Source organism: Anser cygnoides, chromosome 24, assembly GCF_040182565.1.
Source record: "Anser cygnoides isolate HZ-2024a breed goose chromosome 24, Taihu_goose_T2T_genome, whole genome shotgun sequence".
Lineage (NCBI taxonomy): Eukaryota > Metazoa > Chordata > Aves > Anseriformes > Anatidae > Anser > Anser cygnoides.
In genome coordinates this window covers 6,806,105-6,817,855 of record NC_089896.1, presented here as the reverse complement: position 1 = coordinate 6,817,855, position 11,751 = coordinate 6,806,105, and the positions used below count along the sequence as shown (strand labels likewise).

General features: G+C 66.9%; 2 protein-coding genes across 5 annotated transcripts; one reads left to right on the top strand and one right to left on the bottom strand.

The window, feature by feature from the left end:
• Positions 1-21: 21 nt before the first annotated feature.
• TMEM54 (transmembrane protein 54) lies at positions 22-2,868 on the top strand. 4 transcript variants are annotated; one of them, XM_048049609.2, is made up of 6 exons: positions 22-825; positions 1,357-1,550; positions 1,780-1,839; positions 1,967-2,155; positions 2,248-2,382; positions 2,516-2,654. In XM_048049609.2, exons 1-6 carry the CDS (start codon positions 813-815, stop codon positions 2,606-2,608), a joined length of 684 nt encoding a protein of 227 aa, XP_047905566.2. In that variant the 5' UTR covers positions 22-812; the 3' UTR covers positions 2,609-2,654. The 4 variants fall into 4 exon arrangements, with proteins under 4 accessions (XP_047905566.2, XP_066838535.1, XP_066838536.1 ...); XM_066982434.1 differs by having other exon boundaries at positions 1,780-2,155; positions 2,516-2,868; XM_066982435.1 differs by lacking the exon at positions 1,780-1,839.
• A 41-nt stretch (positions 2,869-2,909) lies between these two features.
• HPCA (hippocalcin) lies at positions 2,910-4,927 on the bottom strand. The gene is made up of 3 exons (XM_048049615.2): positions 4,358-4,927; positions 3,697-3,802; positions 2,910-3,415 (listed from the first exon to the last, which is right to left on the bottom strand). Exons 1-3 carry the CDS (start codon positions 4,733-4,735, stop codon positions 3,318-3,320), a joined length of 582 nt encoding a protein of 193 aa, XP_047905572.1. The 5' UTR covers positions 4,736-4,927; the 3' UTR covers positions 2,910-3,317.
• Between the last annotated feature and the right edge of the window lie 6,824 nt (positions 4,928-11,751).

Below are 11,751 nucleotides of genomic sequence, written 5' to 3'. Positions count from 1 at the left end.
TGCATCTCCTCTTCTGCCTCCAGAAAGCAGGGGTGCCAGCCTTGTTCTGCCTGCAGCGCTGGGGGCACGGCTGCTAGGCCGGACAGACGGCCGTGTGCTGGGGCTGTGTACACAGGGGAAGGACAGGGACTAACCATGCGCTGAGCCGAATTCCCAGGGCTGCTTGAGGAGGCCGAGGGCCGGCCTGGTGGCTCTGTCAGGACATCAGGGAGAGGCCAGGAGGCTGCCCTAGGCCCTGCCTGTCCCCAGAGCAGCTCCCGGGGCCTGGGCTGTGCTGCTGTCCCTGTAATTAAAGCGCTGGTGCCTCCTGTCTGCCATGAGCTATGCAGCGAGCGTGGCTCAGCAAGCACCTACTGAGACCCAGGAAGGGCCTCGTGGGGCTGTGCAGGTCCCTGGACATTTCCTTATGGCAACTTGAGGCAGACATGGTGCTTTGCTGGGCAGGATGTGGCCAGAGGGGTCTCCCCATGGGGCACCAGGCTTCCAGGCACGGGGTGGAGGCCTGCAGGGCGCAGCACAGCGCGGTGCGAGGCAGCAAGGGGAGCGCAGGGGTGGGGATGGGGCCGTGCCTCCCCTCTGCGGAGGCAGGCGAAGGTGGAGTTATTGCTTTGCTCATCCAGGAGCTGGTCTGACGGGAAGCGGAGCCGCAGCTGGGTGCAGCAGGCGAGCGGCTCCGTGGCCTCGTCCCAGCTCTGGGCCTGCCCGGTCGCGTGGGGACCCCGGTGGCTCTGGCCACCAGTGCAGGGGCTGAGCGCAGGGCAGGTCCTGGGGGTGCCGAGGGGCTCTGATGGCCTGATCCCGGCCGGCTGAAGATGTGTCAAGTGGGTGAGTCTGGGTCTGGTGTGGTAATCGCGATGGGAGGTGTCTGAGCCCTGCTTGTGGCTCCAGCTATGCCTCCTGCAGGGGAAACTGAGGCACGGAGGGAGGGCAGCCCTGCACTGCTCCGACATGAGCTGGGGTGAGCCCCAGTCCCGATGGGGGAAAAGCCCTGTGCTGCTGCCTCTACTCATTAGAGCGCTCGGAGCCCAAGCCCAGCGCTGGGGTAGCCGTCCATGGGGGGCTGCTCCCTTATTGCCCCGGGGAGCCCCGCTCCTTCCTGGGACGTGCTGGGGCAAGCGGCCGGCCCCCATCAGGGGCGCCCATTCCCACGGCTGCTGTCCCTGCACCATGGCTCTGACCCCAGGGGAGCCGGCTGGGGCAGTGGTTTGCATATCTGGGCTGCCAGCGGCTGCCACCCTGCCACCACCTTGTCCCCACTGCCGCGTCACCTCCTCTGGGGCTGTCCCCAGATGCCCTGTGCCGGCCACCCTGCGCTGTGCAGTCTCAGTGCTCAGCCTCCACTCTCCTCCTCCCCAGGCCACCACGATCCCAGCAGCCACCAGAGGGTCCTCATGAAAACGGGCCTCATCCTCCTCATCGTTGGGCACCTCAACTTCATCACCGGAGCCCTCGTCCACGGCATCGTGCTCCGCTTCGTGGTCAGCCTGCGGGACGCCATCTCCCTGCAGTACGCCATCTCCAACACCGCCTCGGCCATCTGTGCTCTGCTGGTACCACGGGGGGCAGGGGGTGGCTGCAGGATGGATGCAGCATAGATGCAGGGTGGGATGCAGGGTGGACACTGCTCCGTCCCCCCCTTCCTGGCTCTAAGGAGGCCTTCCTCACATAGAACTGGGGGGGTTAGATGCACAGGGACTCGTCACTGGGTGGAGGGGGCTGAGCTTTCAGGGACAATGTCAATGTCCCTGGTGTCGATGACCTCCCCATGCTTCCTTGCAGACGATCTCCTGTGGCTTAGCTGCCCTCATGCTGTCCCGCTACTTTGCCCCTGCAGCCCTCGTAAGCAGCCCCAGCCCTGCAGCCCCCCAAGGCTCCATCCCACAGCCCCTCGCTTGGGGACCACCCCAGCTGGGTGGCTGCATGTGGCTCCGTCTCACCGCGCTGCCTCATCTCTCCCCTCCCACAGAAATGGGCAGTTTTGGCCCTGAGCGCCAGCAGCAGCCTGGGCTCGCTGTCCTGCCTGCCAGGGCTGGCCGTCGCCATCGGGCTCACGCTGGGCAGCCGGGGCCGGGTGCTGCTGGCGCCCTGCGCCCTCGCCGATGCTGCCCTCGCCCCGCTCGCCCGGCAGTGCCCCTTCGATCCCACCCGCGTCTACGTGAGTCCTGCCGGTCCCGTGGCCACCCCGCACCGTGCCTGCCCTGCAGATGGGGGCCACACACAGGGACCTGATGGCCCTCATCCCCACAGAGCTCCACACTGTCCCTCTGGTTCATCTCCCTCATGCTGGGCTCACTGGAGATCGTCTTCAGCATCCGCTGCCTTCTGCTCACCATCGAGCTCCTCCGCCTCAACTGCTGCTGCCACAGGGTGCGCCGGCAGAAGGTGAATCCTCTCTAAGCCCCCGTGCGGGGCTGGGATGGAGCCAGCTGGGCTCAGGGCCCCAGGGCGGGCAGGATTTGCCCACCTGAAGCTCTCGGCCCCTGGTCCTGCCCTGAGCAGCCCGTCTGGCTTGCAGGTCTCCTTGCAGACTGCCCCTGTGGACAGCCCCGACCCTGGGCTGTGCCTGGGCTTGCTGAGCCTGGACAGTGTGGAAACTGCCCAGCTGTGAGCAGGGTATGGGAACCAGCCCTGTCCCAGCACCCACCCCACAGCAGAGTCCAGCTCTGGGGCAGACACAGGACCTTGGATGCTGCTCATTGCTGGCTGGGACACGAGTCCATCCCCGCGGTGTTGGGCTGCCTGGGGCTGCAGCGAGGGAGGCTTCTGTGCTGGATCCAAGCCCTGCGGGGAGGACCTTTCCCCTCAGCATTGATGACCCCCACCCCACTGCTGACTGCACTGACACAAACTTTATTTTGCAGGTATTAAAAGACCAGAAACACCCCCCCACCCCCCCCCATGGCCCCCACCTGTGCTCCAGCCGTGGGGAAGGGGCTGGCCCGGCCCCGAGGCGTGCAGTGTGTGCATGCTGGGGGTGCTGGGGGGGCTGTGAGCAACCAGGGCTTTGTCCCCTAGGCCGGGTCCCGGTGCCTGTTGGAGAAGCAGCGGTGGCTCCACCATGCTGGGTTGTCCCCTGCTCCACGCCTCCGGTGCAGGGGGACCGTCCCCATTCGGGGGGGTCCCTTCTGTCTCCCAGGTGGGTGCAGGAGCTGCTGCAGTGGTGGGGATGTCCCCCCTGGATCTCCCTTCCCCAGCCTCGGCCGGGCTCCTGCTGCCATGAGGGCATGGAGATGGGGACAGCAGGGACGGGCAGGGGTGGGAGGTGGTGTCCGGCTGCAGGACAGGGGTGGCAGGGGGCTGCGGGGGCTGTGGGGGGCTCAGAGCTGCCCGGTGCCGCTGGGGTCGCACTGCAGCAGGCGCACGATGGACGGGTCGCTCTTGGCACCTTTGATGAACTCCTCCAGTGACAGCTTGCCTGCAGGGGGGACATGGCTCAGCCTGGGGGGCCACCACCTCATGCCAGACAAACAGGGGCACACAGGACCAACACGCACCAGGGACCCACCCCCGTCCACCCCCTTTCACGGGGCGAGCCCCCCAGGTCTGCAGCCAGCTGAGCCCTTCGGCTGCTGGGGCTCCCCCCGGCCACCCCAGCGGATGCGAGGCATTTAATCAGCGTGCGTGCGGCTCCCTCTAAGACCCCCGGATTTAGCCATGAGACCTTTCCCTTAATCCCCTCCATCTCCTCTCATTTACCATCGTTATTAGTATCCATCTGTCGGAAGATTTTTTCCGTTCTTTTCTCCGGAGTCGATTCATCTTCGGGCATATTCATCACGGAGGAGACCATTTTGTAGATGGCCTGGGAGAGGGAGACAGGGAGGAGGGTGAACGCCTGCCACCAACCCGAGGCGGGGGACAGAGGGCTTGGGGTTCGCTGCGCTGCGACCAGCCCCTGCCCGTGTACCCAGGCTGGGAGGGGTGGATTTTGCTCCCAGCACAGCTTGTGCCTGCCCCAAGGAAGCAAGCTGGATTGCAGGAGGCAGATGGGAGCTGCTCTTGCAGGGAGATGCCCACCAAGATGTTGATGAAACAGCCTCACAAGTCACCCCCCCTGATGCTGCTGCTGCTGGGCCAGGGTCTGGGCAAGGGGAGCAGCTCCTGGGTGCCTGCACCAGGTCCTCGGGGTGGCTGCCACGCGCATGGGCAGCGGGAAGAGCCCCAGGATAGGGTGCTGAGGGGAAGCCCTGGCCCCGGGACATGAAGAAGCAGGGTCTGCCCCGGGGGGCTGCTCCTTCCTACAGCCACAGGGCTCAGCCAGCGGCTCCCTGCAGACATCCAGCCCTGCGCAGGGAGCAGCACGAGGTGCCTGCCCCAGACCTGCCCGCATGCCGGGGCGCAGCAGGGCTGTGCGTACCTGCACGATCTCCAGCATCTCCTCCCGGCTGATGTAGCCGTTGCCGTCCAGGTCGTACATGCTGAAGGCCCACATGAGCTTCTGCTCCAGCTTGCCGCGGGAGGTGACGCTCAGGGCGATGATGAACTCTCGGAAGTCGATGGTGCCGTCGCCGTTGGTGTCGAAGGTGCGGAAGACGTGCTCGGCGAACTTGGAGGCGTCGCCGTAGGGGAAGAAGTTGGCGTAGATCTTCTTGAACTCCTCCACGTTGAGGATGCCCGAGGGACAGTCCTTCAGGAAGCCCTTGTACCAGCCCTGCAGCTCCAGGTCGGAGAACTCGGTGTTTTCCCGCAGGTCCTGGAGCATCTCCGGGCGCAGCTTGCTGTTCTGCTTCCCCATGCCGCTGGGGACGAGCGCTGCGGTGTGGGGGGCTCCCGGCCCGGCTCCGCTCCCTGCGCCCTACAGGAGGGGAGAGGGACGGGGCAGAGCTCCCTGGCAGCCCCCGGGCACCCGGGCGGAGGCGGTGGCCGATGCGGCCCCCTCCATCGCCGCCGTCCCCTCTGAGCCGCCGGGGCCAGTGCCGGGGAGCCAGCCCCCTGGCATTTGCGTAATAAACCCTCAGGGGTCATTTGCATAATAGATTGGGCGATGTTGGCGGCACCGGGGAGGGGGGGGGGGGGCGCAGCGGGCTGGAGGAGGGGAGGGGGCCGGACTCAGCCCTGGCTGGGGCTCTGGGTCCAGATCTGGGCCAGCTCCCCTGGCGGGGGGGTTATTTTTGGCACCTCCGCCTCCCCCGTTAATATTTGATGCCTCCTCCTGGCTCCGGAGCCCCGGGGAGGGCGGGGGCCGCGGGTCTCCACCTGTAGCCAGAGCCCCCTCCCCGCATCAGGGCGCAGCAGCCGGGGGGGGTCCCGAGGGGGGGCACCCCCAGGGAAGATGCCCCCGGGGCAGGGGGAACTACAGGGGAGTCCTCCCAAAACTGGGCACCGCACGAGGGGGCTGCAGGGACCCCCCAAGGGAAGATGCCCCCGGGGGGGGGTGAGGGGGCACATTTAGCGGGCACCCCCGGGACAGTGCAGCGTGGCGGGGGGGGTGCCGGGACCCCCGGAGGGGCTGCCCCGGGCCGGGGGGGGCTCTGCAGCCGCCGGCGGGCGCGGGGGGGCACGCACCGCGGGGCTGGGGCCGTGCCGCTCTCCCGGCCCCCCCCCCCCCGCTCGCCCCCGGTTTTCCCCCCTGGTTTTCCCCGGTCCCCCCGTGTCCCGCCGCCTCCTACCTGCCCGGGGATGAGCTGCCACCGCCGCCGCCGCCGCGCGCCAGCGCAGCCCGGGAGCGCCTGCCGGTAGCGCCCGCCGCAGCGCCGGGCGGCGGGGGGGCACCGGCAGCAGCCCCCGCCCGCCCCGGGGGGGCCCCACGAGGCAGTGGGGTGCAGCCCCTGCTCGCCCCCCCGGGTGAGGGCAGGAAAGGCTCGGTGCACCTGCAAGAGCTGGGCTGGAGCTGGGAGCTGACAGCGTACTGGGGGCACTGGGAGTACTGGGAGATCTCCACACCAGGCACACGGGGCCGGCAGCTCAGGTGCCTGCAGACCCAGGAGGATGCTCTGGGCTCCGAAGTGGCCCTGGGGAGGGTCCCAAGGGCACTGTTACAAAAATCACTTGTGTGGGGTGTGTTCCTGGCCCAGGATGGGGCTGCGAAAGTGCACACAAACATGCATGCACACGCAGACTCATGCACGTGCACACACGTATATGCACACCCACTCTGCCCTTTAGGGCCCACTCCTGGGGTACCTCTCTCCTTGCCACCGGTGCCACCCTGCCAGCACGTCTGCCTGTCCCCATCCCGTCCCCTCGGAAGGAAGCCGCTGCCCCAAGGCCCCCCAGGGTGGAAGAACTGGGGGCTACGGGAAGCCCGTGCTGGGCATCCCCAGCTCCCAGGCACGGGCTCATCCCTCATCTTCCTGCTGGCCCAAGGGGTGCCAGGGCAGGTGCTTTGGGGTGAGAAGGGGATGTTTTGGGTGGGGTCCCCAACGAGCCCCCAGAGGCGTACAGAGCTCAATGCTCCCTGTTCACAGGGGCTGGAGCAAAACGGCCTCCGGCAGCCGCCCCCTGCACTGGGAAAAGGCTCCCGTGGTGCCAGATGCTGCCCATACGGAGGTGACATCCCCAGCAGGTTTCCCTGCGTTCCTGCACCACTCGATCGATTTGCAAAGCCTGGGATTGTTCGGAAATATCATGGGGAGCAGATGGCAGGGGCAGATGGGAGGAAGAGGCACTCTCCTCTGAATTATACAAATAAACATGCATAAAGTGATTAAACCCACGGCCCCGGCTCATTCTGCGGGGAATGGGGAAGGGGCAGGTGGTCGCTGCAGAGCAGGGAGCTGGGGGGGGGAGGACTTCTGGAGAGACCCAGGATGGGGCAAATTCACACCAAAACCTCCTGGGTACTGAGCTCAGTGAGGCCGAGGGGATGCAGGCTCCACCAAGGGAGATCTGGCCTCACCAGGCATAAATGCCAACCCGACACAGGACAGGGCACAGGGACTGCTTCGGGGTGACCCGGCTGATAGAGCAGCTGAAATCTGTGGGTGCATTTCAAAGCCCATCAGCAGCACTTGCCCAAACCACAGTCTGGGCACAGGTCTGGCACAGGACCGGCATCGAGCCCAAGGGTGCTTTGGGATGGGTCTGGGCTGGAAACTGAGGGAAATGGCGATGAGAGCAGCGGGACAGTGGCTGCGCCTCTCCCATGTGCTGTAGGAAAGGAGATTGAAAAGGGCTAAGGGAAGGGGACTGGAAATGGGGCTGTGGTGTGAGCAGAAAGGCGAGGAAGTAGGAAGACTGGTGTCACGGGGGCTGAAGGCGCCCTGTGGGCTGGAGCCCCCCCAGGAGCAGAGTGCTGGTGGTGAGGTGGGGGGAGCTGAGCTCCCCACAGGTGGGGGTGCCTCTTCCCCTCGATAATCTTCATATCTATTTTAATCCCCCTCTGCATGAGTGACAGAGGGCACAACTGACGCAGGATGATTTGAAAGCATCCCATTTCTGACTCAAACCCGGCCCTAAAACCACCTAATCCCCCGCGCTGGAATGGATTGCAGGAGGGAGAGGATAATGCGGGGTGCGGGCAGGACCTTGCTGTGCCACCAACCCCCCAGTTATTTATAGGGTCCCCAGGCTGGGGGGCAAACAACCCCCATCCCCTCCCCTCCACCCCCATGCCTCCTTCCCCAGACTCCCACTTGCTTGGTGCACAGCCCCATTCCCCACTTCCATGCTCACTTAGTGGGGAGAGACGTGGGGTGCTGCTGAGGGGATGCCCCCTTCCTCCTCCTCCTCCTCAGCAGCCGTGGAGCCCCTGAGGCTGAAGCAGGGCAGGAAGGGAGGGGGCTGTGGGCAGGAGCCGCATGCCCTGCTCTGGGGGCACCAAACGCATCCCCATGTCCCCACAGACACAGGGCAGTTGTGTCCCTGGGGGTGCACAGCTCCACACACGTGTGTGCACGCAGGGTGTGCTGCCTTTGGGATGGCCCCGCTGCCACGGCAGGATGCTGGGGGGCTTCGGTGAGTTGGGCTCTGGCATCAGCTGCCCTGGCCCCCCTGTGCCTGTGGGATCCCCTCACTTCTGGCCATGGAGCTGGGGCAGTGCAGGAGGAGACCCCAGAGTGGCCGTGGGTGACGTGGGACCGTGCCCTAGGAGTGCTGCACAAACAGGCGCTGTCCCCACCGGCACCCCTCAGCCTGCCGGGGTGCTCAGCCTTGCTGGGACGAGCCGGGAGGGGAGAGGGAAAAGCGAGAGGGGCTCAGCCCCCGGGCTGCATCAGCAAACCCCACCAGGGGCTCCCCAAAGCCCCGCAGACCCCTTCCCATGGGCCCACGCTGCCCCCGGAGCTTGTCCTTGTCCTTGTCCCTGGGCCCTGCACAGCCTGTGGAGGACGCGGTGAAGGTAAGCAGAGCGTGGCGGGGGCGTGGGGCAGGGGCTGCAGGAATAGCCGAGGATTAAATGAAAATGCCCAGATAATGAGGATCTTTGATAAAAAGCCCATTTGTATAATTTAAATCTCTAATAGGCTTCCTGGAATACAAAGCCCTTTGTGATGCCCAATCTCATCTGGATCAGGAGCCGCTCGCTTGCTAAACCTTGACAGTGCTGTGGGGATGCGGGAACATTTCATAACGGAACGGCTCCATCCCACGTCCCCATGTCCCCACATCCCCCATGTCCCCATGTCCTGGTGCCGCACGCTGCAGCCCTGAAGCACACACAGCTCACCTTGCCTGGGCAGCCGAGGTCGGGGCTGAGCCAGTCCCCATGGGGCACACGCGTGTTGGCACCGGGACACGTGTTCAGGTGCGCAGGGACACGGGGCTGGGACGTGTTTAGGGGCTGGCTGGGCACACGCAGGCCCCCGGCTGTAGCAGTGGCCCTGGGATTTGGCTGCAGCAAGTGCAGGGGAAGGACGCGCGAGCTGCAGGTGCTCGGTGCCTGGTTTTCCACACCATCTGTCCCGGCAGGGCCTGCAGGAGTGCAGCCCCAAGGCTTTCCCAGCAGCTTGTCCCCGTGCCCCAGGGGACCCTGGCCTGGTTCTGCCCTGGTTCCTCCTTGCTGGGACGTGGGGCTCAGCGCTGCAGGTGACTGGGATGCACCCAGAGCCAGGTTTGGGGCTGCAGCTTGTCCCCACTGTGTCCCACGGCAGGACTGGAGGGCTGCAGAGGTGACACCGCTGTCCTGGGCAGGGGACAAAGGCGGGGACGGGGTTTGTGGGGCAAAGGGAGCGCGCCAAGAGGCATCCGGACCTGGATTCACCCCATTCCCCCCCGCTCTCCAGGGGCTGGAGGGGTTAAACACCACCGCCACTGCCACCAGTGCCACCAGTGCCACCCGTGCTACCTGTGCCAGCAGTGCCACCCGTGCCATCCATGCCGCCAGTGCCACCCGTGCCACCAGTGCCACTCATGCCACCCGTGCCACCAGTGCCACCCATGCCGCCAGTGCCGCCAGTGCCACCCGTGCCACCAGTGCCACTCATGCCACCAGTGCCACCCGTGCCACCCGTGCCACCCGTGCCACCAGTGCCGCCAGTGCCACCCGTGCCACCCGTGCCACCCGTGCCACCAGTGCCACCCATGCCACCATTGCCGCCAGTGCCGCCAGTGCCACCCGTGCCACCCATGCCACCAGTGCCACCCGTGCCACCAGTGCCGCCAGTGCCACCAGTGCCACCCGTGCCACCAGTGCCGCCAGTGCCGCCAGTGCCGCCGCCACGCGTGCCTCGGGCTCCCTCTGGCGGCGCCTCGCCCGGTGCCGGGGGGTGTCCGGGGAGCCCCGGTCCCGCAGCAGTACCGCGGGGCAGCTCCCGGGGGGGTGCTTCGAGGGGGGGGCGCCGTGCCCGGGGGCTCGGACCGGAGGGGCCCCGCTGCCCCCCACCCGCCGCCGCCCCCGCGGGAGCTCCGAGCCCTGGGCAGGACCCCGGGGGCTGCGTCTGGGCGGGGGGGCCGGGGGGGGGCGCTCCCCTCCCTGAGGGGGTCCGGAGGGTCGGGGGGGGGGGGGCCCGGCTGCGGTTCCCCCCCCCCGTGTGCGGCCGTGCCCGGTGCCGGCAGGTGGCAGCAGCGGCCCGCGGCAGCGCCCGGCACAGCCCCTGCTGCCCCCCCCGGTGTGCAGCCCCCTCCTGCCCCCTATGAGCAGCCCCCCCACACACCCCCGATGTGCATCTCCCCCCGACGTGACCTGAACACCGATGTGCCGGGGCCAGGGGGGCAACAGCAGCCGGGGGGCGGCGGGGCCGGGGCACCCCAAAGCCCCCCCGGCGTGGGAGAGGAGAGGGGCAGGGACGGGATGGAGCAGCGCGGGCTGTGCAGGGGCCACGTCCCAGGGAGCCCCCCCCGGGACGGCAGAGGTTGGAGGGCTGGAAAGAGGAAACGTTCCCCCTGTGTGGGCACAGGGGAGAAGGGTAAGAAAACAGGGAATTACGGTTTTAACTGTCTCAGCCTCTGGAAAACACCAGAGCACACCCCAGAGCTCTTGAGGGAGCCTGGCTGGTACCGGCCTGACGGGGAAGAGCCCTCCTGCACATGCTTGGCACAACCGGGGCACAACCGGGGCACAACCGGGGCACAACTGGGGCACAACCAGGGCACAACCTCGGCTCTGCCACCGGCCGGGGGCTCCAGATGGGGCCCAGCCCCAGTGGCCCTTCCTCTGGGACGGACTGGGAGGCACTGGCGGTGTTTCCAGGCAGCAAATTTGAGTTCAGAGCTTGGGGATGAAATGGGGTTGGGCTGAGCTCAGGGAGAGTCCAGTCCCCATGGCACTGCCATGCCCAGGGAGTGAAATAACCCGGGGAGGCCACGAGGCCCAGGCTTCGCCTGCCTCCCCGGGCTGTGTCACGCTGCTTCACCTCCAAACGTGGCCCCGGCTGCCTCAGCCCCCACCGGGAGGTTTTGTGCTACAAGCCCTCCATGGCGCAGCTGCTGGGGGATTTGGGACTCCCTGTGCGGAGGCAGGGAAATGCCGGAGCGTGGCGGTGCGTCACGCTGCGGCCTCGGTGCCGGCTTCACATCGCAGCAGGCAGCTGAAGCCGGCTCGGCTGCGGCTGCCCTGGAGCTGAGCACTTGTGGTCCTGCTCCTGCCCGGCCCACGTAACCTCACGCCCCAATGAGGGGAGGCCCAGGGGAGGCTGGAGCCCAGCACCGGCTCCATCAGCCGAGCTCACACCGCCCGGCCACGTGCGGCTGGGCTTGGAATGGGCGCCGAGCTCAGTCCCGCCAGCCCCGCGCTCCTTCTCCTCCCTTGCACCTTCTCTGCCTCTGAAGCGATGAATTTTTAATCTGCTGCCAGCCCGGAGATGGAAGGGAGGCACTGAGGCGTTTCCGCGGGAAGCTGCTGCGGCGGAGCTGGGCCCGGCTGCGGTGGGGAACGGCCCCGGCACCGCGCAGCGGGCACTGAGCTGGGACAGTGACACAGGGCTGGGACCCGGGAGGGCAGGGTCACCTCCTGGCCCCATCGGAGGCTTTTTGGGTCCCTCGGTGCCTGTCGCTCCATCCAGCAAAGGGCTTGCATTCACGGGGAGATGCCTGGAGATCTGTGGATCTCCTGCTTTGCGAGGAGATGGCCCCCGGCAGCACAGAGCCCCCATCTCTCACTGACCCATGAGCACAAATGTGATCCATGTGCTGCTGCCCAACACTGGCACGGCCAGAGGGTCCCCAGCACCACACCAGGAGGATGCAGGAGAGGAAAGCAGAGGCAGCAGCACCCAGCACTGACCCCGTCGCTGTGCAGAGAAAGCGCCGGTCCGTAAAACACAGCCCCACGGGCAGCAGGCTCTGCGTGACCGCCAGGAGCACACGGACACTCCTGGGAGCCCACCAGCCACGCCGTGCAAGCAGCGCAGGATAAATACCCGTGGCCGAGTGATG